Source organism: Podarcis gaigeae (genome assembly GCF_964106915.1).
Source record: "Podarcis gaigeae genome assembly, chromosome: 11".
Classification (NCBI taxonomy): Eukaryota; Metazoa; Chordata; class Lepidosauria; order Squamata; family Lacertidae; genus Podarcis; species Podarcis gaigeae.
In genome coordinates this window covers 61,467,855-61,494,776 of record NC_139687.1, presented here as the reverse complement: position 1 = coordinate 61,494,776, position 26,922 = coordinate 61,467,855, and the positions used below count along the sequence as shown (strand labels likewise).

The window sequence follows — 26,922 nt, the reverse complement described above, 5'->3', positions numbered from 1 at the left end:
CCAAAGAACTGACCATTCCCTCTCGTCTGCCTCTTTTACTCAACTCTCTCTCTCTTTCTCAAGAACTCTCAGATGAGAAATTTGGATACTTGTGGGCGGGTAAGAAGCTGCTGAGAGGAAGATCGCTCAGAGAAACTTTGGAGATGATGGATGAGCGGGAAATTTTGGACACCATCCTCAAACACCTCCAGCCAGCTCCCCAGGTGTGTGTGATGCAGGGTACATTTAAATCAAATCAATTCAAATCACTAGCCAGTAAGATTTTGGGAATAATAAATGTTCAGAGTTGTTTTCTGCAGTTATATCAAAAACTACTGATTTGGTTATACTGTTAGAAATGCATAGACAGATAATTATGATATTTCTAGTCTAGTCTATTTCTAGGCATGCATATTTTTTTAAGAGAAGACAAGTGGCAAATAAATGGCAACTGTTCTCTAGACAAAAAAAATGACACTTTTCTTACTTTTATTCCCTTTTCTTTCCGACTTTAAAAGCAGACCTCCAGTGTCCACAGAAAATCGACTATCTTGTCCCAGGATTCAGCTGCCTCAAACCTGAGAGCAGCAGTCCATGGCCAGCAGAAGACCTCTAAGTCAGGACATGAGAAGGTAAGTTCTGAGTATCATAGATGACACCGGGTGGGCAGCATACAATCTGAGGAAAGAAGAACAGAGAAGTTTTACTTTCTTTCTTAGCACAGGCCTTGTACATAGCAGGGAGACACTGAACAAAACATTCAGAGGCAAAGCTCCCTCAGAATACCAAGCCAATCAGAGTGCAGGCTTCCTCAGTAAGCATCAGCAAGCAAAACCTTCACCTTTCCCTCTTTTGGTTATTTGGCTTGAACATGAACACAAATCACCTGGAATGACCTCCTGTTGGAAGGGTAAACTTCCAGCCAAACATTTTCTTCAAGGAGCGTGGGAGGTCATCCCCCCACTCCTGCTTAGCACACTCAGGCCCTGAGGGACAAGCTAGAGAAGGCCGTAAAAATCTGGTCTCCAGCTGTTTTTGAACTACAATTCCCATCGTCCCTGACCACTGGTCCTCCTAGCTAGGAATGATGGGAGTTGTAGTCCAAAAACAGCTGGAAACCCAAGTTTGGGAAACCCTGATCTAATGCTAACATTTTAAGGAGTTACAGATAGGTAGCCGTGTTGGTCTGCCATAGTCAAAACAAAAAAAAAATTCCTTCCAGTAGCACCTTAAAGACCAACTAAGTCAGTTCTTGGTATGAGCTTTCGTGTGCATGCACACTTCTTCAGATACACTGAAACAGAAGTTTCCAGACCCTTCTATATAGTGAGAAGGTGGGGAGGGGTATTACTCAGAAGGGTGGTGGGAATGGGTGGTTGGCAGATAGCTGTGATGAGCCTGTTGACGACTCTTAACGACTTTAAGGAGCTTTGAACAAGGGTTCTGTGGGGGAAGCAAGACCATTCATGGGGCGTGAGGGTGCTTCTAATGTCTGGTGCAGACAGACCTCCGGTTTCTTCTGAGCTCAAGGGTCCACAGCAATTGGCTCCCCCTTTCCCCCTTTGGGAAAAGAGAGGGATAGAGCATTTGGCAATCTCCCTCCTTGAGCAGGCTGACCAACTCTGCCTCTTCTGGCTGTCCCCGCAGGGAATACAAGGAGGTCCTCTGAATGCAACCTGCCGCTCAGGTTTCCCTCCTCTCTCTTGGCAACCAACAACTGTGCCGTAGGTGGGGTGCCAGAAAAGAGAACACCCTCTCCCAATTTCAGTCATGCAGGGTGGATGGGTAGGCCCATCAGAAGCTGCGGGTGCAGGTATTAGTTTTCTTAAAAAGTGGGAAGAACCTAGGCTTAGTGCATCTAAAACAAAAGTGTGTTGTAAGAATGAAAGAGGAGCCTGCTGGGTAAGACCAGCAGCCTGCACAGTCCAGCATCCATATCTCACAGTGGCCAACCAGATGCCCATGGGAGACTTGAAAGCAGAATTCGAACACAGAGGCCATCCCCCTTACTGCGGTTTCCAGCAAATGGGATTCAGAAGTATTCCTGCCTCCAGCAGTGGAGGCAGAGCAATGAGGACATGTTGGAACTTTTCAACTCAACTCAAATGAGGGGTACTAAAGAGTTGTAGCATGACTTGGGAATTCAGAAGATATTGTGGGTAAATTATATAACTTAGTTTTGTGTGGTAAGTAAACTATGCCTCAAACTGCATACAAATCGTTAAAACAATTGTCTAGTACTTGCAATCTATTATGATGATGATTATGATTATTATATTTAGTATTACCTGACATTTTCAGAAGGTAAAATTGAAATTCTTTGGTTTTCGAAAAGCAGTTTATGTAACTGGTGGAGTCTCCTCACTGTGACCCACCAAAATCTTCCTCAACCCTTAGAATGCCCTCTATAGATACTACGGACTCAAACTGCGGGATTCCAGGAACAAAGATACAGTCCACCTATACTTGCACTTACTTCTAAAGTTGCCACTTGAAGAGGAAACAGTCAGAGAGGTGAGTGAATTCCTGTGTTCCCATAAAGTCCTAGGCAGTGCTACACAGTTTTGACAAATGTACACGTTTTTGCCAGCAGATCCCACTAATAGAGCACATTTCTGTACATTTTTTTTAATGCAACACTTTCCCCCCAAATACGCATTTATTCAAACATTGGTTGGATGACTGCATCACAAAATTGCCTGTGCAAATTTTGAAAGATAGCATGTTTTGTCTCAAATATTGTTTCTGAAAGTGCAGATTGACGTGTGTTATGAGAATGATACGGTCTAAGATATAAAATAAATGTACCAAGCGAGCACATACATAAATACATAAACCGCATGTCTGAAACAGTACAGGAAAAAGTCCTGAAACCATTTTGTCTCTCCCAAACTGACCTCAAATGTTTCTCTGCAAGGAGGGAGGAAATGAGAAAAACCTCCCCATTTTCTCTTTGCTCACAAATCCTGCCATAAGGGCACATTTAAGATATGAATAGAGCGAGCCTGTGACCTGGACTCAGGAATTAAGTACCGTAGTTTTCATCACGAAAGAATAGCCAGGCTGTCCAGGTAAACCCATTAGCAGCCAGGTAACCCCACCAACAGGTTTTGTGTCAGACAGGATTCTGTTGTGGATCTCCCCTTCTCTGATGTATGTATGATATATGGGGGGCGGGTCTTGGGCTCCACGGTGGGGAAATTCAAAATGTCTTGCGTGTCATTGTATGGGGTCCCTCCTGCCTCCTGCATGTGGTTGTGAGCTCTAGCTGCTTTGCTTCTCAAGATTCTCTGGTTGGCCTGTTATCTTCTCCTACCGATAGAGAACCTACAAAAGGACTCTATGGGCTCTTGGGTACCCCATAAGGGAAAAGGAGCAGTTTTTTCCTTTATAACACGTGCATCATTCTCCCTAGGGAATTTCTGAGGCTGTCGGTGTGGCTTCATACTGCCATTTATCTCAGATGCTGATGGCGCTGCGTGATTTCGGCCATGGAGTCATTACAAGGAAGATTGAGATGTCTGAGGTAAGGGTGTCAAACGAGGAAGGAGCATTGCAAGAGTGTAGGTAAGCCATCCCCAACCTGGTCCCCTTCCCCATCTGTGTGTTTTGAACTGGAACTCCCATCAGCCCCAGACAGCATGGCCAATGGTTAGACACGATGGGAGTTGTAGCACAACAATATCTGAAGGGCACCAGGCTGAGAAGATCCTGGCAGATTGGGTCTTTAGCGGCTATCTATATCCACACCAAAGCATATGAAACAGCCTCTGGGTTCCTATTATCTAGAACTGGCATTGTCAGATGGTTGGCTGGCATTTCTTCAATAGTGGAAGCTAATTTTGGTGGGGGGGGGGGTTCTCTCCTGGTTACCATAGATGATAGAATCACAGAGTTGTAGAGTTGGAAGGGACCCCAAGGGTCATCTAGTCCAACCCCCTGCAATGCAGGAATCTCAGCTCAAGCATCCCTGACAGATGGTCCTCCAACCTCCGACAAAGGAGAGTTCACAAACTCCCGAGGGAGAGTGTTCCGCTGTCCGAAAGTTTTGAATGAAGAACCTCTTAGAGTTTGGAAGAGGGGACACCTCTCCAACTGAGGGGAGGGAGCAAAACTCAAGAGAGAAGGCAGTCAGCAGGTTGGGAGAGGCAGAGAGAAAGAGGGGAGAGGTTTCAGCTGCAACCAGCTTTTGAAAATGGGAGGGGAGCTGCCAGAGTTGCTCTTGGACAAGGGTACATCTGCCTTATGGGAGTGCCTGCTGGCCACGTTCCACTATGTTTTAGAGTAGACCCATTGAATGTAATGAACATGACTAAGTTGGGCTCATTCATGTCAACTGGTCTACTTGAAGCAAAGCATAGATAAGTATCACTCTCTGTGTTTAGCTCCATATATTTGTAAATAAGGCGGATTATTACAAAGGCATAGTAACTGCGTGTGGATCTAACAGTTCCATAACCTGAGGGGGCCTTGGGGTCGTGTGCCCCCGACTCTCCACTTCTCCTCCAACCCAGCTGGAAGGAGATCAGAACCTTTTCTTTCCATCAAGTGTTACTTCAAACGCCCCAAAGGATGGTTAATATTCACTGTGATTTGTTCAAAGGAGCCAAGAGAAATGAAACCCAGGCGTGTGTTGCCCCAAACTCACTTTCCCCACCCTTTCCCTCCAGAATACAGGGGAGAGGAATGCCAGTATCACCATCATGCTTTGCTACGGGCAGATGGCTCTTGGGGCGCGGCCTGAGGACCTCCTGCGCTTCATTGAGCTCATGGTGGCAGAGCTCCTCTTCCAATTCCAGAACACCAGGAAGGTATGGCTCTCATTTTCCCACAGACTCCTGTTGTTTGTTCTCTTGGCACTGAGCAGACCTCCTGAACTCCGTCAAGATCCTTGCACCACATGCCTCCAGACTGTGCCCTAGGGGGGAGTCTCTGGCTTCATCCACCGAAGGGTTGTAGACTGTGGTGTATACTGACTCCACACCTAGGACCAAATGGGGTATTACAGTGGTACCTTGGTTCTCAAACTTAATCCATTATGGAAGTCCGTTCTAAAACCAAAGCGTTCCAAAACCAAGAAGTGCTTTCCCATAGCAAGTAATGCAAAATGGATTAATCCGTTCTAGACTTTTAAAAACAACCCCTAAAACAGCAATTTAACATGAATTTTACTCTCTAACAAGACCATTTCTGGGTTAGGCTTGGGGTTAATTTTAGGATTGGGTTCGTGTTAGGGTAAGGATTAGAATTAGGGTTAGAGTCAGTGTGGCTTTATGTTTCCTTGTGATTTTGATTCAATCCCAATTTCATAAAATCCCTTCTCCTTTTAGGACGAGGCTCTGAAAAAGGGCCTTATGAAGGCAGCCATTCTAACAACCAAGGCGCTTGTGCAAACGAATGTGGGACATGTCATCTTCCCGCACAAAGCGGAGCTCACCATCTGCATCATTGTGAGTAAAGAAAAAAGATAAAAAGAGAGGAATCTCCTGGGGGTTTTTTCCAGAGCGGTTCTTTTTTTTATAGTTGTGAGGTCTAGCTCTGGTAAAATACCAGGGTTTCAGGTTCTGAGCATCTGGCCCCAAACCATTTCTGGGTGGTCACGTTCTGCTCCAGCTCAAGTTTCCAATCCCTCTTGCAAGGCAGCCCTACATTGTGGCAACCTCAGCAGGATGTCACCAGCGCCTAAGGAAAAGAGGCTAGGTTCTCCCAGGAGGAGAGGGCTGCCCATGGCTTCTGGCCATGATTGCTATGTTCTACCTCCACAGCGGAAGGAAGGAAGGCAGGCTTCTGAACATCCGTTGCTGGAAGCCACAGGCGGGGAGAGGGCTCTTGGGCTCATGGTCTGCTCCCTGGTTTCTCACCGCTGTGAGAACCGGATCCTGGACTAGATGGGCCCTTGGCCTGGTCCAGAAGGCTGATCTTATGTTCTTAGGAGGTAGAGCTCTGACCAGGTGAAAGATGGATCTGATTCCCAGATCCAGGAAGCCCACTCTTCTCCCCTGGGAGGACCCACTTGCCAATTGCAAAGGTGGTGTCAAGTGGGCTTGGCTGGGGAGAGAGCACAAGTCAGGGCTTGGAGTGGGGGTGGCAGCGATGGTGCCTCCATGTCTCTGACGTGCTGTGTGCTTCCCCACAACAGGAAGTCATTGAAGAGGAGCCGCTGGGATCTTTCTCCATTTCTGTCCTGCACCATGCCATCATCACCATCAGCTGCATGACGTAAGTCCGGGGAGGTACAGTATTTTTTGCACCATAACACTCACTTTTTTCCTCCTAGAAAGTAGAGGGAAATGTCTGTGCGTGTTATGGAGGGAATGCCTACGGGTGGCATGCCTACGGATTTTCCTCCTCTAAAAACTATGTGCGTGTTATGGTCGGGTGCATGTTATAGAGTGAAAAATACGGGTACTTCTCAGTCTCCCTACAGTTTGTCCCTGCTCCTCCTATTCCTGGCCCTTCCCTTGCCCATACCCTGACATTGGCAAGACACACTGCATATTTCCTCACCAGGAACTGCTGGGTGCTGATCATTTCCTCTCCTTTCTCTTTCCTCTTCAGTGCCGTGAGACCACCTATGGACTCCATGCTTCGGTCTGAGCTAGTTAAGAAAAGCATCAAGAAGGTGTTTTCGTTGCCCTCCCTGAAACTTACAAAACTCAAAGCCGGGAGTCCCACGCAATCATCACAGAGCCAGGTGACTGGACCTTCTGCTTCTAGGGATATGAATGGAGGAAAATGGGGTTGCCAGGTTAAAGGATTTGAGGGCAGAGAGTCTGAGCCCAGTAAGCTACAGACACTTGACCCATTACAATGATGTAACAACCAGAGACTTTGGGTGTGGTTTTTTTATTTTAATCATGTTTCAATATTAACTGCATTTAACCTTTGGCTAGAATGCATCCACAAATGATTCCTGCATGCCTGCATTTTGTGACTCTCATGCCTTCCTCCTACGTAGCATTTAATTTTGTTTGCTTGTTTATTTATACGCCGCCCACCTGATTGGGTTACTCCAGCCACTCTGGGCGGCTTCCAACAAATTAAAACACAGCAAGACATCAAATATTTAAAGCTTCCCTATGCAGGGCTTCCTTCAGATGTCTTCAGAGGGAAGTGTAATTATGTATCTCTCTGACATCTGATAGGAGGGTGTTCCACAGGGTGGGCCCACCACCGAGAAGGCCCTCTGCCTGCTTCCCTGTAACCTCCCTCCTTGCAGTGAGGCAGCTGCCACAAGGCCTTCTCAATAAACAACAACAACAACAGCCCCTTCTGAAGATTTGATTGCTATGGCAATGGAGGTTAAAGTACAATAGTTAGGGCCAAATGGTTTGGGACACCCCAAGGAAGTTGAGCCCAGTGTGGAGTCCTGTATGACCTGTAACCTTTCTTGATGTATGTCAAAGAATGTTTGATCTTTATGACTCTTTGAGCTCTGTGTTTGAACCCCTGCATAGCTTTGTTACGAATTTGCGAGCAGCTGGTGGGCAAGGCTGCCCTATTGCAATAGCCCTAACATACTGAAGCTTGCTGTGAGTCTCTTGATTCTGTGTGCCATTCGAAAGGTGTTCCCTCACCTGGGCAATGGACAGGTGGTATAGAAATAAAGTCTTACCACAACAGCCCCCCTGTGGCTCTTTCCCTCTTTTCTCATTCTGGCTACGGGCTGCAAAAAGACTTTTCTTTCTTTGAAAAGAAATAGAGTTGAAGAATGTGTGCTTCTCCAGATGTGCTACCATTGGCCCCAGGCAGTATAGGACCATAGAATCGTGACTGGTGGCCATCCAACCTCTGCTTCGAAACCTCCAAGGCAGGAGGGGGCTGTTGAGCTCACGCCTTGCTTGCGGGTTTCCCACTGGGTCATCTGGTTGACCCCTGTGGAAAGGGGATGCTGGACTAGAAGGCTCCAGAGCACATGGGATTTCCACGGGGGTCTTCAGCTTTTAACTGCTTTTGCCTCTCTCCTTCCAGGACTTTTATCAGCAGACGGTCAACGCCTGTCTCAACATGCTCACCAGCTTGCTGTCGGAGGCCCCCTCTCTGGAGGCGCTGCAGGATATATTAGTGGTAAGGGAGCCCCCAAGATGTCAGAGCAGGGGGAGGCAGAAGATCCTGTTGAAATGATTGTACGGGGGGCGTCTGTGGCCAACTCATGGTTGTGGATGCTGATGGTGAACTGGGCCTCTGTTCTGCTAGGAAGGCTTGTGCAAGGCACACATCCGTTTCCTTTCAAAGAGATGTCCTCTGCTGCTGATGGCATTAGGGGAAGGGTCGTGGCTCAGGGGTAGAGCTTCTGTTTTGCATGCTCAGGGGCCCAGGTTCAGTCCTCAGCATCTCCAGGTGGGGCTGGGAAAAGACTCTCTGTCCAAAACCCCGAAGGGCCAACTGCCAATCATTACCTGTGGCCAACACCAAGGTTGGTGGATCAATGGCTGGGCTTGGTCCAAGGATGCTTCCTGCATTCCAGGACTATGGCTGTGGTGAGGTCTATGTTGTATTATTGTAATTATCACACACACAAATGACAGATCGCAGGATGGTTCACAACATGAAAATACAAAATGAGAACACAAAATACACAATAAAAGAAAAACAAACCAAGAGCCAATTCATTTCTAATTCTATTAATGTTCAATGTGTTTCATTTAATGGCTTCTTTTTTCTATATCTCAAGTTGTTCTTATTTTGTTTGTAAGCTGCCTGGAGTCCCTGTCAGGGGGAAAAGGTGGGGTATAAAATGATGATGATGATGATGATGATGATGATGATGAAGTAGAACAAATTGCAGCAAACTTTCTCCTTTAGAAAACAACCCCTTTTTGCAATTTGTCCCCTCTGTGGTCCCAGCAAGCCAGTAGCCGAAGTTTGTGAATTTGCAAACCCGGATTAATGGTTGTCCTTCCATGTGATGATGATGATTTCTCTCTTGCAGCACACAAATGGCTGGATTGACTCCACAAAAATCTATGAGCGCGAAAGAGCTGTCAAGAGCACCAGCTTTCTAATGAAATATGTTTCCGAGCATTTGGACTTTGATGTGAGTGACCAAGGCTTAACGCTGCAATTTCATTCATATATATATATATATATAATTTCTATCCTGCTCTTCTATCACAGGGTGGTTTACAATATGAAAACACAGGAATACAATAACAGATCATTCCGATTAGATATCGCAAATGGGTCTTTGGCAATAGGCTTTTTGTTGTCGTTTTTAACTTGTTTTAACTTGTTTTTAACTTGTCAGATTTTCTCCAGAAAGGGTAAGTCTAGATTCAATGGAGGTAGGTTACAGGGTGGGATACAGGCTAGCATTTATAATGACACATTTAGCATTTATGCTGTATAAGACACTGTGGTGTAGTAGTTAGAGTGTTGGTCTGAGACCTGGGAGAGACCCGGGTTCAAATTCCCCCGCTCAGCAGTGACTCTCATTGAGTGTGACTTTGGGGGCCTGTGACTGCCTCTTGGCCTAGCCTTCCTCTCAGTATGGTTGTGGGGATTAAATGAGGAGGAGGAGGAGGACCACCTTGAGCTCCCGGCAGAAAAAGCTGAGAGGTAAATGCAATAAAATAAAGAAATAATAAAATAAAAAATTGCATATGTTCCATGCCTCTAGGGAAGTGGTTCATAAGTGAATACAATAATAACTGGTACTAATCAGCACCGATCCCACAGGAAAAACCCTTCTGGAAGCGTATCCAGGGCAGAATCCGACTAATCAGTCTAACCCTCGAGCAAATATGAGGGTTGTGTGTGGAAATTCCCTTCCTACCTGTGCAGATCATAAGAACAGAAGAATCACTTTGCTGGGTTCGCCAAGAAACCCATTTGGTTCATCTTGCTATTTCCAACTTCAGACAGAGGGATGCCTCTTGGGAAATTTCAGCCAGCGTGTTAAATTGATTCTGCATCTGTGCATGAGATATATAATAACATAGCAAGTTAGCATCTCTCCCCCTTTCCCTCTGGTTTAACAATACTCCCATAGATGTTCTCAGTGATCAAGTTGGGATATATGAATTCCTGATGTCCTGAGGCGGCCTGGACCTCAGATAGTCAGGGCTTTGTAAATGAATAGAACGACCTTGAAGCTGCCTCAGAAATAGATGGGCCACCAATGCAGCTGTTTTAACAATGGTGTCCCATGTTCTCAGCCCAAGGCCCCCACCAGCAATCTGGCCACAGCATTCTGCATGAGCTGGAGCCTATGAAGCAGATCCAAGGGCAGACCCCCCCCCCCAAGAATACATTTCAGTAATCTAGCCTTGAGGTTCCCAAAATACAGACTACAGTGGTCAGGCTATCCCTGTCTAGAAAGAGCCATAGTTTGCAAACCAGACAAAGCTGGTAAAAGGCAAGTCTAGCCCTAGAAGATATTTGGGCCTCTGGCTGCCAAGATGTATCCAGGGGTACCAGAAACTAGACAGGTAAAAAGAGACTTGGTCTACCCAGGATTCAAGCATGTTGCTTTTATGAATGGATTTTGAAGGAAAACCTGTGTCTTGGTTGGTGTATTGCTTTGGAAAGTTCAGGTGTGAACTACATGATTTTTTCCCTGCTCCCCAAAGCGGTGTGCCATGGCCATCTCAGGGGAAGGTGGCAGCCAGTGCTATTTTCCTAGAAAAAGAGGTGCCAGGACTCACCATGAACTCACCTCCCTCATTCTCTTACAATGACAATAGCGCCCACCTGAGAGGTGCTAGAACTGAGTTCCAGTGAGTTCTGGCTGGGGAAAAAGCCCTGGGGCAAGCCTTGGGGGGGCCACCTAAGCACAGATCTCTTGTTTTATATAATATTTATTAAAGTTTCAAAAAAGTTACAAAAATGAGAAAGGAAAAATGAGGAAAAAAAGAAAAAGAAAAAAATAAAGGATACAAAATACAGAAAAATAAAAGCAGTTAAAAACATTTCCCTCTTTCCATGTCTTATCTTTCATTAAACTTATTTCCCTGACCTCCTCACACCTCCCTTTTTTGTATTCTAGTTCACTTAAATATTCCAGCAAATCCTTTCCAACTTGGTTTTTATCCTAATAGTTTATCCTAATATAGTATAATATTACATCCTGGTCTTTCAACAGTTAAAAAAATCAATTTTTACCTAATCTTTTGTATCATTTCTGCTAATACCACATTACTTCATTCCAACATCCTTCTAACATTCCTGAATTTTACAATGTTTCTGTAGATAAACTTTAAATTTTCTCCAATCTTCTTCCACCAACTCTTCACCTTGGTCTCGGATTCTGCCAGTCATCTCCGCCAGTTCCATATAGTCCATCACTTTCATCTGCCATTCTTCCCGGGTGGGTAGATCTTGTGTCTTCCCTAAGCACAGATCTCTTGCCCTGCGCCCCTCTGCCACCTTTGCCGACTGAAAGCATGCCAGATGGTTTTCTCTTGCTGGGCTCTGTGGGATGTGGGCTGACTGTTCATCTCTCTCTCTCTCCACCTCCTAGATATCCCAGGATTTCCCCCTTCTTGGACAGCTGGTGGCGCTCTTGTCCCTTCACCTCGCGGACAACGTGAAGGAGATTGGCCTGCAGTCAGCGGAGGCATTGTACCATCTCCACTACATCATGATAGCCAAAATGGGTGAGGGGGGTGCGGGGAAAGGGCGTGGGAGATCTGCAGCCCTCCAGAGGCTGCTCCAACTCCCATCATCCCTGAGTGTTGCCCATGCTGGCTGCTGCTGGGGGTGATCAGGGAGTTCAGGAGGGCCAGAATTCGTGCCAGGACTGGCCTAACACAAACACCCCGTTGGCCAGAGACAAGAGGTCAGTCTGAGGGGAGGGATTCACTGCTGACCAGTGGCCCACCCCAGTCCAGCATCCTTTTCCCACAGGGGTTGACCAGATGCCTGTGGGAAACCAGCAAGCAGAATTCGAACTCAAGAGCTCTTTCTTCTCCTGTGCTTTGCTGCCTCTGACCGTGGAGGCAGAGCATAGCCATCCTGGCTAATAGCCATGGGTAGCCTTCTCTTCCATGAATTTGCCTCATCCTCTCTGAAAGCCATCTTGGTCCGTGGCCATCAGCGCCTCCTGTGGCAGGGAGTTCCAAAGTTTAGCTGTGCACTGCATGAAGGAGGACCACCCTGAAACTTCAGTTTCATTGGAGGTCCCGGAGTTCTCGTGTTAAGAGGGAAAGAGAGAAAGCTTTCTCTCTCTCTCTACTTTCCCCTTGCCATACATCGTGTCTCCTTTTCCTCGCCATTTTTCTAAACAGAAAATCCCCCAAATGCTGCGACCAAAGAGCTCCACAACCACCCCAGTCCTTTTGGTTGCCCCCTTCTGAACCTTTCCCAGTTCTGAATTATAATTTTTGAGGTGAAATTGAGAATCTTTTTGTGGGTTTTGTGCAGGGAGCACTAATGCTGTGTTCTTTCTCATGCATATCCCCAAACCTGACCCCGTTTAGCCAAGAAGGTGGAGATGAGGCATAAGAACAGGAAAGGCAACGTGGTCAAATGGTTCCGAGAAGACTTCTTCATCCCTGGGCCCGCCATCTTCTACACCGACGTCTCGAAGGTGGCCAAGGTAGGTGTGGCTTTTTGGACTGTTTCTTGCTAAGACCCCAGCCAGCTCTCAGTTAGCAGATGTCTGTCCATTCGGGCAAATGGGGCCCCCCCAACCTCCTCAGGCAGCCCACGCCTTCTAGGGGATGAGGGAGAGATTCAGAGCAGTTCACATTTAAAGCCAAAGCTTTCAAATCCAGGCTTCCTGAAACAATATGAGAACGTAAACATAATCTGCCTTTGAAATTCATACATCCTTGAATTTTTCAGTGCCATTTCCTGGCCAAACAGTGTATACAAAAAGGATTGTGCAAGCTGAAAGTGTCCAGAAAATGAATATATTAGTGTTAATAACGTATGGAAATCCATTGTGTTAGAATAAATCCTGTTGGACCGCTGGTCTAAACTGCATGCCAAATTCTTCTTATTTTAAAAGGTCACATTACACAAAACATTAGATAGATAGATAGATAGATAGATAGATAGATAGATAGATCCCAACCCCAAACTACTCAGGCACTGTGAGCCCTGGCTAGAGACCCGTATGCATTACAAACTGCACCTGCCAGGCCAAGGGATCCTGCAGGAGAACTGTGGAGTAGCCTTAGCTGTGCATCTGATGGGCCACTGCGGTGAGGAGAGCTGCTTCCCTGCATGTCTGGCCTTTGCTAGATCGAGGAGAGGCAGTGTGGTGCAGTGGCTAGAGAGTCTGACCAGGCGCTGGGAGACCTAGGGTTCAGATCCCCACTCAGCCAGGAAACTCATGGGGTTAGCCACAGTCTCTCGGTCTGAACTACGTCATGAGGATAAAATGGGGAGGAGAGAGAACCATACATTGCCACCTTGGGCAGAAAAAGAGTATGAAAAGTTGGCTCATTTGGTGCCCATTTCATGAGGCACTGCCAAGCCAATGGACTATGCCAGGCTTCCTCAACCTCAGCCCTCCAGATGTTTTTGGCCTACAACTCCCATGATCCCTAGCTAGCAGGACCAGGGGTCAGGGATGCTGGGAATTGTAGTATCAAAACATCTGGAGGGCCGAGGTTGAGGAAGCCTGGACTATGCTAACATTGTGGTGGATGTTTTTGACGTATATTAAGAAATAAACACACAGCCTGCAGGTTCCCACCTAATCTGACTTCGTTTGGCATTGATTGATTATATAACTGATATCCACCATTACTCGCCCTCTCTGTTTCTGCGAGAACAGTTATCTTATTTTCTAGTCTGACTTTAGATGGTACCTCTTCATGTTCCATTGTCATAACCAGTTTTAGATGTGGATGGAAAATAGGAAGGCGTCACCTGACTCTTAGTTTTGTTTGTTGTGAAATCTTTCAATTACTTAAAGAAACGTATAAATAGAAGCAGAATTGGAGAGTTGGAAGGTACCCTCAGGGTCATCTAGTTCAACCCTCCGCAAGGCAGAGTGGATGTGTCTTTCACTTGGTTTGTCCCTTGGACTACTGAAAAGTGGTCAGATGCAGAGCAGAAGAAAACTCCCTCTTCTTTCTTCTTTCTGCCAGGCTTTTGGAGAGCACCTCACGCCCAGCCAGATCAACGAAGTCGTGTTGAAGGCGATTGACAACCTGATAGTGGAAGACAGAGCCGTCTCTCAGGCTGCAGGAAAACTGCTGAGTTCCTTCCTTGAGGAATGCGGGATGGACATGGAAGATGTAAGGCTCAAAACGGAGGCAGGGGGAAGCAGGTTTCCTCTAAATTAAACATTCTCTTCAGGTGTAGAATTAGCTTGTTTCTAGGGATGTTCACCACACTTTCTCATCCTTGTCTTCTTTTATCTTCTTCCAGCTGCCCATCGTTGTGAAGGAGATTTACAACCATCTCCACAGAATCCCTGACATTCGCACGAAGGATGAGACACTCACAGCTGTAGTCAACCTTGCTGCAAAGCGCCTGAACCCGGTCGTAGATAGCCTGTTGGACTGCTCACTGGAGTGTGATGAGTAAGGGCCTCTTAGAGATGAGTGTGTTACGGGGGGATATATCCATCTTGCTTGCAAATCTCAGGGCGTCTCAGATGCCCTGCATAACCTGCGATCCACCAAGCCAGGCCACAGCCCATCAGCCACGGATGATTTCCCAACTCTGTGGCATTTGCCAGGTTTTTCAAGTAGAGCTGCCAACTTTTTGCCCTCGGGAAGCTGCTTCCTATGTGGGAATGAGGCTTTCTTCCATGCTGTGAAAAGCAGTACCCACTGTGGATCAAACCTCGGTTCAAGATTCAGGTGGAAGCCCTGCCAGGTTTCCCACACACACACACACACACTTTCTGGACAGTTGAGAGGGACAGGGAACAAATTCAGTTTGGGTCACTTTTAAGTGAGAGCTTACATCATTTGCAGTTTCCAAAACGAGAACTGTCATATTTCAAAATTCACACTATTCTGAATTTTTCAATGCAGTTCTCCAGTCAAGTAGTACACACACACACACACCCCTCAAGTAGGCACACAAATGCATGAACTGGTGGAAATAACATATAGAAAGACATAGAATTAGAGGCGATTGATTTGCAAAAGGTGTTTAAGAGGCAAAACTGGATACGAAAATCTGCAAAGTTTTCATGATGTGGAAATGGGGAGAGCTGAATTTAAGTGGGGTTTCTTCATTTATTTTTCAGTTTCATACTGAGTTACATATCAAAAAGGGGAATAGTAGTTTCTTTCTTTGCTAATGCACGTGCGATATAAAGGAAATACAAAAGGCCTGACTTTTTTTAAGAAAAGGAAAAAGGGGAAATTCTGTTTTCAAAAATTGCAGAAGTGCGGCAGCGATCTGGAAGGCCCTGGTCTCCGATCCGTACGCCAGCATCAAGCTGCTGAGACCCCTCCTGAAAAGGCTACAGGATGAAGACCCCAACGCAGAAGTCACGTACAGGCGACGCAGCACTTCTCAGATGCCAATGGCGGTACGAAACCACTCCGTTTCTCTCTCCTGGGGGGTTCTTGAATGGGAGCTGGATGGTGCTGGGGGCTTCTGGCAGGGGGGGTTGCATCTTAATAACTGGCCTCTGGGGTTCTTAGTAGTCCATCGCTGAGGGGGGTCTATTATTATTATTAGGAGTTGGGAGATCTTGATCTGACAATGTCCTCTGCTGAATGCTGTTCTCCTGTCCTTGTCCCTCCAGGCTACCAACGCTTTGTGCCTGATCCTGTCGCTACCAGAGGCTTCGGATGTGCTGCAGAACAAGTTCCCCCAGCTGCTGCTTGCCCTTATCACTCAGATCTATTTTCTTTTTGGGACGAGCAGAAGAGTTTCGAGGGCGACAAGTCTCATGCCGGAGCCCCCTTCGCATCTCCAGCCGCTGGCGTAAGGGACCTGCTCAGGCATTTGGGGTGGCCCTCCCTTCTCTCTCTGGGCGCTTGCAAGCCTGACCGTAGCAGTGATGGCTCAGCCCTCCCCCAAGAGATAGGCTTCACTTGCACATGGAGGTTCTGCTTAGCTTGGGTAGCTTCCCCAACCCCTGTGCTCTTCAGTCGCTTTGGACCACAACTCCCACCAGCCCCAGGCAGCACAACTGTGGCGAAGATAGGAGTTGCTGTAGTCCAAAACATCTGAAGGACACTCGGGTGGGAAAGGATGTTGGAGACTCTCCCTCACGATGGGCTGATTTTGGTGTGGCACGACTCACGTGTCATGAAACCTTAAGTCTCCATCGCAGCCGGAAGGTTGCAGCTTGTGCTGGAAACAGGTGAGAGGCTGCAGGGGCTGGTGGTTGTGGCTGGATCCGTCAGGCCAAGCAGCTCGAGACTGCAAGATGTCAAGGACCTAAAACTCCCCAGATGAACCTACCCAGACCTTGTGATCATCATCAGAGGCCCCTCATCAGGTGCCTCCTCCACGAGAAGTCCAGAGGGTGGCAACACAAGAAGGGGCCTTTACTGTGGTGGCTCCCTATTTGTGAAAGGCCCTCCCCAGGGAGGCTTGCCTGGTGCCTTCATTATATACCTTTAGATGCCAGGCCAAAATGATGTTCTTCTGTCAGGCCATTGGCAGATTAACACCCTACGCCCTTTCAGCTGTGTTTGTGAGAGGAAGGAGGAGTTATTGGTTTGGTTTGTTCATCTTTTTATTATTTATTTTGTGCTTTTTATCTTGTATTTTTGTGTTGTGAACTGCCCTGAGATCAACGGGTGAAGGGCAGTATACCATTTTTTAAAATGGATAAATAAATATAATATTCTTAATTCTTTCACTCGATTCAGGACCACTGTGCAAGCTCTGAAAAACCTTATTGGATGTGGCGGCTACATCAAAGAATACAACATTTTGGGGGTGCAAAGGTGCTGGGATATGTTGTCAAACCCAGAAAGCTTTTTTGATGGCATTCGTCTTCTGACAAGGTAAGATGGTGAAAAGGACTGGCAGGTGAGGCATGAAGAGCAGCTCACCAAGGCCTGCTTTCTGGGAAATGGGGATAAACTTATTATTTATTTCAGAAAATGTATATGCTGTTTTATTGTAATAAACAAACTTCAAAGCGGTTAGAAAGAAAAGATAGGAAAATATTGATTAGAAAAACTGACAACAATAATTTGAGACTTTTGAAAAGTTAAAATAACAATTGAATAAAACCAGATTAACATTTGCCCCAGCTTTCTAAACATCTGGGCAGGCTGGTCTAAACAAGAACGTTCTTAGCAGGGGCCCAAAAGAGTACAGTGAAGGCGCCTGTTTGATATCCATAGGCAGGGAGTTCCAAAGTTTAGGTGCTGACACACTAAATGCAGAGCAGGCATTCTGTGGTGCCTGAAAGAGTGCCAAGTCCACCAATCAAAGAGGTCGAGTGGGTATATATGGGGTAATGGGTAATGAACCTTCCCCACTGAAAACTCTGCTGGCTTTGGAGATTTATCTGCAAGAAAGTGCCCTGCACTCTCAAGCATCCTTCCTTGCCAGAGAGAGCTAGATAGGACTTGGGTGAAACTGGAGAGGAGGAGAGGGTAGTGACTGGGGCAACGCAGTCAGGTGGGTGGGGTGCAAGTAATGAATTATTATTATTATTATTATTATTATTATTATTATTATTATTATTATTATTATTCAGTTAGTGGTTCTTCCTGCCAGCTTGTGCATCCTTTGTGTCTGATTTTGTGTTTCAGAACCTTGTTCACCTTCTCCAAAGTACACCTCAGAACGACTTTCAAACAGGCCAATGCCTACTTGCGCCGCCCTGACGCCAAGGAGAGGACGGTTGGGATGGCCTTCTTCACGGAGGTGAGAGTCGGAAACAGGGAATGCCTGCAGGCACCCCTGCTTTGCCACAACTGCACCCAGGCAGGCGAGGAAAGCAGAGGGTGTGAGAAGGTCTCCTGCACCACCATTGATGGCTGGCAGGCCTGCCCTCTGCCTGAGGCAGCAGTTTCTACAGGCCTTAGATAAGAGCTGAGGGCAGTGTGCATTAACTAACTCCTTGCGCTTTGCTCCCCCTTTCTTCCCACCCAGGGGGGGCCTGCCCTCTGCCTGCCCCTCAGAGCCAGCATGGCACACAGGGCTGGGCTTTAGTGGTCGCAGCCTCTTCTCGTCCTCACCTGCTTTCCAGCAGCCTCTACAACAGCCTTTCTCAACCTGTGGGTCCCCAGGTGTCGGTGGACTACAACCCCCATCATCCCTAGCTAGCAAGGCCAGAGCTCAGGGATGATGGGAGTTGTAGTCCAACAACATCTGGGGACCTACAGATTGAGAACCGCTGCTCTACCCAGCTGCGCAAGGGAGGAGGCGAGCAGCAGTGGCCACGGAGATGCCATGGAGGGGCAACGACAGGCCCCCTCACAGCCGCCACCGTCATTGGGGACCAGCTCTGGCTCATACTCCTCCCCTGGCAGCTCTGGCAGGGAAAACAGGGACATTCTGGGATTAAATCAGAAGCCGGTTGGCTTTCGTAATTCCGGGGCTTTCCCTGGAAAATCAGGACACTTGGAGGGTATGGGGTACCGGACTTCGGTTTCCGCGGCACAGATTTCCCCCTGCCCTCCTTGCTTTCTTTGGCCTGGCACACATCAAGTGTTTTCTTCCGCAGCTCCTTTTCCACTCAGAGATAGGCTTGTTCTTCGTGAAGCAAGACATTATGGACGTCCTGAAGGAGTGGATGGGGCAAGCCAGCCCCCTCATGCAGCTCTTCAGCATCCGAGGACTGGGCTACATGCTGCAGCACCAGCTGGAGGTAAGAGATTGGTGGTGGTGTACAAATTAACCCCACAACGCTTTGAGGTAGCCATATCAGCCTTTCAATGAGCCAGTTGTAAGGAAATTCCCTTGTTCTGCTGCAGCCTTATTCTCAGGTGCAGATCAGCACAGGGAGGAAGCTGCCTTAAAGAGAGTCAAGCCAATGGTCTGGCTACCTCAGGGTTGCCCACACGGACCGGCAGCAGCTCCCCAAGGTTTCAAGAGTCTCTCCCAACCCTGCATGGAGAAGCCAGGACTTGAATCCAGGACCTTCTGCATGCAAAGCAGACGCTCCAGCTCTGGCCCCTTCCCCTATTGGAGGCCCCCACCCTGCACAAGGACTCAGGAGAGAGCACCCACTTGGGTTGTTTACTTTTGTGTAATGCTTACACCGTGGCTTTCTGGGTGCAAACTGCGTGTGCGTGCGCTGACTTCTCTGCAGTGACCGTGTTCCCTCACCTGCTTCCTTCCTTCAGGAAGAGTCCTTGAATCCCTTCATCTCGCCCCTGATCAACTGCGCCTACAATCCAGACAAGAGTATTGCCAAAGAGTCCATTAAGTGCCTGCAACTCATGTTCCACCACTTGGAGGGGGAGGAATACAGCTTGGCTGGCTGCAGCCTTTACCCTCAACTCTTTAAACACTTCAATGATGTAAGTCAAGAAGCCTACTCGAAATGGGCTTCATCCATGCCCTGGGGCTTCCCAAACATTTTGGGGAGGGCCGCCCCTTTGGTTCCATAGCCTCATCCCCAGTGCCCCCGACACTATGAAAAGAATCACAGTGGTACCTTGGTTCTCAAACTTAATCCGTTCCGTAGTCCGTTCCAAAACTAAAGCGTTTCAAAACCAAGGTGCGCTTTCCCATAGAAAGTAATGCAAAATGGATTAATCCATTCCAGACTTTTAAAAACAACCCCTAAAACAGCAAGTTTTACTCTCTAACGAGACCACTGATCCATAAAATGAAAGCAATAATCAATGTACCGTACTATAAAATAAATAAGACAGTATTGTAGATGATAAAAATTTAAATAATTTTTTTTCTTACCTGCACTGATGATAGTCATTGTTTGGATGGGGGACTTTTATCCATTTCCACAGTCACACAATCAATCTATCAGTAGCTGAACTGGGTTCCACACAGTCACAAAAACTAACCGAAAAAGCCTCAAAAACAAAAATGCAAAATAAATAGTAAAAACAAAAGCGCCAAATACAGTGGTACCTTGGTTCTCGAACTTTAATCCGTTCTGGAAGTCCATTTGACTTCTGAAATGTTCAAAAACCATGGCACGGCTTCTGATTGGTGCACGCGCCCTGAAAAAAATAGCCGACAGCCGCATTGGACGTTCGGCTTCCGAAAAACGTTCAAAAACTGGACACTTATACTTCCAAGTTTTTGGCATTTGGGAACCAAGGCATTTGGGAACCAAGGCATTTGAGTACCAAGCTGTTTGAGAACCAAGTTACCATTGTATTCAGAATAGAGGTTTGCACGACCCACTAAGGAATATGATAACACAAAATCGAAATTCCTTTTTATCTCCCTTCCTTCCTTCCTTTCATCTTCTTTCTTCTGTCTTTTCCTTTTGTTTTCCTTGCTGTCCTCTGCTCAGGGCCATTGATTCTTGTGCTCTTTGGGCATGGTCAACGGGGGAGGGGGGCAACTTCCCCATCAATCAAGTAAATAAATAAAAATACTTAATTAACTGACCAATCGCATCACAGATACCTTGGTTCTTCTGCCACCCCCTGCCCAACATAAATACTGCCCCACCAACATAAGTCCTGGCTACGCCCATGTTGGGCTCCAAGGAAGGTGATGGCTTGATGGTGAAGGACCCTGAGTGAGAGATAGGGAAGGGAAGAGGCTGGGAGGGTTGACATCTTTCCTGGTGAGACAAGGGTTAAGAGCTACCCTTGAGAGAAGACTCTGCATTTCTGTTGCTCTTTCTGCTTTTATTTAGATCAGTTTCTTTTCTTATATTATGGAAAAGCCTTAATGAAGACTTATGGGAAAAAATAAAGAAGATAATAACACAGTGAAATTCAGAACACCAGCTGCGCCGTCTTGCCCCCGCGATTGAGGGGGCTGGTGCTGTGCGACATGCGCATGTCATGCACACATGCCACGCCATGTGCCACACGCACGCCGCATTTAGACCTCAAGCCCGCCTCTTTCACCTCCCCACAAGTGATCCCACTAGCCTAATCTGCAAGAATTCTTGCTTCACCTGCACTTCAGGTGACTCTGTCTGCCAGCAGGTGATGCTGGCAGAACTTTAGACGCACCAAGATGAACTCAGTCCGTTAAGCTCCTTGACGGTGGTGGGCAAAGGCCCCCGGGGTTGGTCCCCTGTGTGTGGGCCCAGCCAACACCCTCAAACAACCAGACCCATAGTGAATGAGAAGCGTTTGCTCAGCCAAACTCCCTGAAACCTGTGAGACGGGTTTGCCCTGCACAGCACTTGGGACTGACTGGCGTTCTCCTCTCTCTCCTCAGGAGGACAATGAGCTCAGGCTTTGCTCCATCATTCTTTTCGGGATGCTGTTGAGGGGCGTGAAGGAAGAGCACAGAAACAGGGTGGAGGACATCGTCATCAGGAGCCTCGTGCCTCTGATAATCCAGCTAACTGACCCTGTGAGCGGAGAGGTGAGTTGAGGCTGCAAGGGCCAGTCTGGGCACCGCCTGGCCCCTTTGGCAAACTCCTTCTCCCTGGCAACTGTCGCACGCAGCTGAAACGCAGAGCAATGTTTCTCTGCTTGTGGAAACCCTTTACGATGCCAATGCTGGGTGGTCCTCGAAGCATCTGTTGCAGCTGAGGAACTCTTCCCCTTTCCTGGGAATTTCCACACGAGGAGCGTTGCTCTGCGTGTTGCAGCAGGGCTTGGAGAATCATCACGTTGCCCCACAGATCAATTAATGCGTAGACTGGTCTTGAATGGGTGGGCCTCAATTGTGCTTGGGGTCTGAGTCATCGCTACACCTGAGGTCAGAAAAGTTAGAGATCCTTGCAGATAGCATGCTGTGGTTGGGATTGCTCTGCAAAAGGTTGGAACCGTCAGAGTCATCGAACCACAGAATCAGAGCTGGAAGGGATCCCAAGGTCCTTTAGTCCCCCCCCTGCAATGCAGGAATCTCAACTCAGGCATCCTTGACTGATGGTCCTCCAACGTCTGCTTAAAAACCTCCAGTGAAGGAGAGGCCACCACCTTCCAAGGAAGTTGGTTCTGGAAGTCTTCTGATCCAGGCTGGTTAGCTTTAAGGAGTGGAAGCCCTGCAGGGTTGGTTTCAAAACCTGGTCATTAGACACTATTTGAAACACCAAGGTTTGAGTTCTTGGGTTTGAAAGCTAAGCCTTGACACCTCTGCTGCCACTGTGATCAGCTGACTAGGCCGGCCTGGTGGAGGTTTATTTAGCAGCCAGTAACCAGAGGGAGGGTCTTTTTCAGGGTAGCTCCTCTCTATGGAATCACTTCCCTTCTGAGCGCAGGTGAGCCCCTACATTAGTGGCATTTTGATGCTTGTTAAAAACCTATGTGAGCTCTCAGGATTTACAGGTGCTTAATTCCCAGTGGGCTAGTTGTATTTTTAACCCTACCTGGGTTACTGTCTGCATTTTATTTGCATTGCGGCCTTAATACAGATATGTATATTTTCAAAGCTGTTGCAAGCCTAAGGCTTGATGTGAAGTAAAATGTCACCCCTCCTTTCAATTCTAGGAGTGTCGAATTGTCCTTAACATAATTGTCACCTTCCTGAAACTGGGGGAGCTGCCCTTTGACATCTTTGAGTCTGTGCAGCAAGACAGACTCTACTACAGATTCTCAGTTATCTGCAAGTATATTGTGAGTAAAATTAACATGGTCAACTGTTCCCCCTTTCACCAGATTTCTTCAGAGGAGAAGAAATTTTCCATCCATTTCTTAAGTTTGGGACTCACTTACTTTCCTCCCAAACTGTGTGTGTTTGGTGTGAGCAGTGGGAGTTTCAGACTTATTTTATTCTACTGCCTGGCTACTATTTTGTATCCACCACAATGCCCCAGATCACGGCTTGGGTGAGGAAGTGGAAGAATATCTAGATGAAATTCTTCAAAATAGACTATTGAGAAATGGTGTGTGTGTGTGTGTGTTTGTGTGTGTGTTAATTTTTCTTAGAAAGGTGCTGTGCAACAGCTGCAGCCCTCCCAGCTGCTCCTCCCTCTCTCCCTCTGCTAAATTAACCCCCCAGTTTGATGCCATTGTGGTGTATTGATGTTCATCTCCCTGGCTTAGCTGTGGCTGCAGACCCTCCAAGTGTCCCTATTTTCCAGGGACGTCCTTCTTTTAGAGAAGCCATCCTGGTTTCTGGTTTGATCCCGGAATGTCCCACTTTTCCTTAGGATGTCCCTATTTTCATTGGAGAAATGTTGGAGGGTATGGAGTTATCCGACCTCTGAGCCATCTGAAGGCAATCTTGTATAGGGAAGTTTTAAAACATTTTGTTAATGTTTTATTGTGGTTTTATGTGTGTTGGAAGCTGCCCAAAGTGGCTGGGGCAACCCACTAAGTTGAGTGGGATATAAATAGTAAAATTATCATTATGGAATGGGGTGTCCCTATTTTCATCAGAGAAATGTTGGAGGGTATGTGGCTGCAGCATCTGCCTTCTCATCTCCCTGTGTCTGTATCTGTGGCATCAGCATCAGCCGGCCGCAGCCACCAGCTTGCCCTTGCCCTCTCCATCACAGATGTCTTCTAAGACATTTTGTCACTATTATCTATGTGCAGCACAGCCGCAAACAGAGGCCCAGCAACACTGCCGCATCCACAGTTATGCTATGGAACTCACTGCCACAAGACGCACAGGTGGCCACTAGCTTGGATGGTTTTAATATAAGATTGGACAAATTCATGGAGGGTGGCTCTGCTCTGATGGCTCTGCCCTGCCTCTATAGTTCTGCCAACTAAACCAACTAACATTTTCTGTGCTCTTAATACTTGGGCATGAAGTATGATTCTGCATTATATAAAGGCAGCAGTATTACTGTGGGTGGCCAATTTGGAGATAATTAGGTTATACTTTTCAAGTATTTGGCCACCACGAGGGATAGAAATGCATTAAGAAGCTGGAGTTTTAGGAAAGACTAATCTGGCACCTTGGTTGCCTTCCTGTCCACTCCCCCCTCCCCCCAGTTGTGGAGATACAGGCAGAGGTTGCCGGACATGCTCACGCAGATGATGGAATACCTAAAGAGCAGGAACCCTGCACATCGCGAGGCAGCGACCATATTGATAGGTAATTGAAAACAAGGCTCTTGAGAGGAAAGGGGGTTTCAGGGCATGAGCCAGAAGTGGGATTTCAGCTGGGAAACCTGGAGGCTGAGAGGCAGGGATGCAACTCCAGGTGTCATGTGCTGCCTGACTCTGTCCCAAGGAGAGCGCTAAAGGGAGGCTGCATCCAGAAAGTCAGGCACTTCTCCACTGTTGTTGTTGTTATTTACCCGACCCATGCCCCAAGGTCCCAGGGTGGGTTACCATTTTTAAATACAGGCAGTGACTGGTTTCTTGCAATTGGTGCACCATGCGCACTGGAAGTGGCCTGAAAACGTCACCAAAACATCATTAAGATGTCACTAAAAGGGCAGAGCAAGGGTCGAATGGGGGTGGGGTACGGCAGGGCAAACAAGGGTGGGGTGGAATGCTTTACGTGGCCCCCACCAACGCGTGTGGTCTGGAACATAACTCCCACGCAAAACGAGGATTGCCTGTATTAAAACAGAGATGTGCCCCTCAACCTTTTTGTGCCTGGGGCAATCCCCCCAGTAGCCCCCACTACGCCACACCATTTCCCCTGTATGGAATCCTGGAGAACCCCTGTTACTCAGTGTAGACCGTCCTGAGCTGGACATACCAATGCTTTGGCCCAGCATCTGTCAGCTTCCCAGGTTCCTACGATTAAACCAGCAAATTGTGAAAGTGATCCAGAAGTTGTTAGCCCCTTCTCTAGAGTACCAACAGCCTGTGTGCCTCAGGACTGATGAATGTTTTTAAGCTGGACAAAGTATCAAATGCAGGAACTGATCGTTTTCTATTGATCTGTCTAGCGTGCAATGCACAGTATATGAAACCCGACTTGGTGAGCACCAAACAAATTGACGACATTTATCTGGGTGAGTAAGGATGAAACCGACTCTTTTCCTTGCAGGGATCTTTTCATCACAAGACTACTTTTTCCAATCTCATTAATCCCAGATTATCTCACTTTAGTTACTATCAGCCCCTGCAGTCTCCTTTCCCTTCTGGATTGTGATTCCCATGTTGTTCTAGCCACTAACATGATGGGAAATCTGACGAGTTTGTGCTGGGCAAGAAATTGCATTGGCAAAGTATAATATAGTTGGATTAGACCTAACAACAAAAGTTTTGTTTCTGTACACTTGGACCTGAACAGAAACAGTCTTTCTTTCTCTCTCTAACACCTGGCATTAATTTACCCAGCAATGCCAAGGTGAAATGAATTGTCACAGTAGGGTGTGCTGAATTTTTCAGCTTTCAAATTCAGAAAGTGAGGGGTGCTAAAACATTGTAACATGACTTGGGAATTCAGATGTTGTTTGGGTGAAATGAATATGATTTGCTTTTGCTTAGTCAGTGAAATGAGTGTAAAATTGCATAGAAAGCATTACAAACGATTGCTAGGAACTTAGTAATTTTTATTTCAGTATTAATGTAATTACCTCACATTTTCAGAAGTTAAAATTCTTTGGTTTTTTCGAAAGCAGTTTTTTCTGCTTCTTCATTAGAGATAGACTTACCACAAAAATAGCAGCTTTTAATTCCTCACACCCAAAAACCTATTTTAAACATATTTCACCCCCTAAAATGGCATGCGCTACCCAGGGAGCCCAGCTCACTTCCCTGGCAGCTTTTCTTTGCCATTGCAACCCCATTGCTTTGCAATTCTCCTGTCCTGTCCATCAGCCCCCTCCAGATCTTGTTGGACTACAACTCCCATCAGCCAAAGCCAGCCAAGCCAATGGTAAGGGGGGGGCGTCCTTCTGTGTCAATTCTCCTCATCTCCACATCAAAAAATGGCCAGTCCTGGAAACCTCTTCCACGTAAACAATACTGAGCTCAGCAACCTAATGGGCCTAACTCTGTTCCAGGCAGCTCCTTCTGTCCTTATCATGAGGGGCATTTGCTCCTGACAAGACCTATCCCTGCCCCTCCTTTGAATTTATCTCTTTAAATATCTATATGTGATTCATAATTGTCTTCTTAGGGCAGCTTACAAGAGGAGGGAGCGATGGCCACCAACTTGGATGGCTTTGAGAGGCAGAAATGCTTCTGAGCACCAGTTGCGGGAAACCACAGGAGGGAACCAGGCTCTTGTGCTGGGGTCCCACTTATGGGTTTCCTGTGGGCGCACCTGGTTGTCCATTGTGAGAACAGGACACAGGACATTGGCCTGATCCAGGAGGACTCTGCTGTGGTTCTCATGTTCCTTCTTCCATTGCAGCTCTCCTGGACCTTCAGGGTGACTTGGACGTGGCTGTCTCAAACGCTGCGGTGGCTGCCAGCGAGGAGCTATTTAGACGCTGCGGCGGTCGGATCAATCCAAAGATTGTACCCAGCCAACATCTCCTGTCCATGCTAAAAAACAACAAGGCAAGGCAGTGAGAGTGAGAATTGGCATGCCCAGAAGGAGGTCTTCAGAAAAGGCAGGCAAGCAGGAGCAGTGCTCCTTGCTTTCATAGTGCCACAAAGAGAAGCTGCAGGGCAGCTGGGCTTCCATTTGAATTGAGAGCACTTGTAGAGAACTTAATGAAGATTCTAGACATTGCTTTCTGTGTGGTCTGCCTTTCTCTTTAGGAATCAACCTTTACGCTTCAACTTTTCCCTTTCCAAATGCCATTGTTTTTATATGATGATTTTCTCTCCCCTGTCCCCTCCATCCAATGGAGAGCTGATCACACTCAGAAGGGTAGCATCCCTTACACATGCCTTCATACACAGAGTATAGCCTAACGGGCAGGGGGACCTTCCTCCAAGAAAAAAAGGAAAAGAAAACATTTGGGGCTGGGAAGGGGTCTTGAGACAGCTACATGCTTCAGTCATTTTCAGTAGTATCTGTCAATTTGACTATACATTGTCAGTCTGCTGCAAATTAAGGTTCAGAATATTTAGGACTCTAAGACCGATTTATTGATTGATTGAAATAGTTCCTCTTTGAAACACCCTTGCATTTTCCTGG

At 47.0% G+C, this 26,922-nt stretch overlaps 1 protein-coding gene and 1 long non-coding RNA gene across 5 annotated transcripts in view; one reads left to right on the top strand and one right to left on the bottom strand.

Annotated features, from left to right (window-relative positions):
* The window catches only part of LOC310827062 (maestro heat-like repeat family member 5), a 29,388-nt gene extending 2,877 nt beyond the window's left edge, over positions 1-26,511 (top strand). The window contains exons 3-27 of one of the 4 annotated variants that reach the window (XM_083702619.1): positions 64-203; positions 501-611; positions 2,377-2,493; positions 3,395-3,505; positions 4,650-4,790; positions 5,310-5,429; positions 6,119-6,198; positions 6,538-6,673; positions 7,951-8,046; positions 8,912-9,016; positions 11,441-11,576; positions 12,399-12,517; positions 14,022-14,171; positions 14,305-14,459; positions 15,277-15,424; positions 15,644-15,825; positions 16,722-16,859; positions 17,619-17,733; positions 18,536-18,679; positions 19,158-19,334; positions 21,187-21,336; positions 22,407-22,532; positions 23,862-23,964; positions 24,773-24,838; positions 26,188-26,511. In XM_083702619.1, the coding sequence (XP_083558745.1) occupies positions 64-203; positions 501-611; positions 2,377-2,493; positions 3,395-3,505; positions 4,650-4,790; positions 5,310-5,429; positions 6,119-6,198; positions 6,538-6,673; positions 7,951-8,046; positions 8,912-9,016; positions 11,441-11,576; positions 12,399-12,517; positions 14,022-14,171; positions 14,305-14,459; positions 15,277-15,424; positions 15,644-15,825; positions 16,722-16,859; positions 17,619-17,733; positions 18,536-18,679; positions 19,158-19,334; positions 21,187-21,336; positions 22,407-22,532; positions 23,862-23,964; positions 24,773-24,838; positions 26,188-26,348 (3,227 nt within the window). In that variant the 3' untranslated portion in view covers positions 26,349-26,511. Of the gene's footprint in view, positions 1-63; positions 204-497; positions 612-2,376; positions 2,494-3,394; positions 3,506-4,649; positions 4,791-5,309; positions 5,430-6,118; positions 6,199-6,537; positions 6,674-7,950; positions 8,047-8,911; positions 9,017-11,440; positions 11,577-12,398; positions 12,518-14,021; positions 14,172-14,304; positions 14,460-15,276; positions 15,425-15,643; positions 15,826-16,721; positions 16,860-17,618; positions 17,734-18,535; positions 18,680-19,157; positions 19,335-21,186; positions 21,337-22,406; positions 22,533-23,861; positions 23,965-24,772; positions 24,839-26,187 lie in introns of all 4 variants that reach the window. The other 3 variants (XM_083702618.1, XM_083702620.1, XM_083702621.1) reach the window with 3 other exon arrangements.
* LOC310827201 overlaps positions 1-26,922 on the bottom strand; it is an 88,633-nt gene that overhangs the window by 40,665 nt on the left and 21,046 nt on the right. The window lies entirely within an intron of this gene.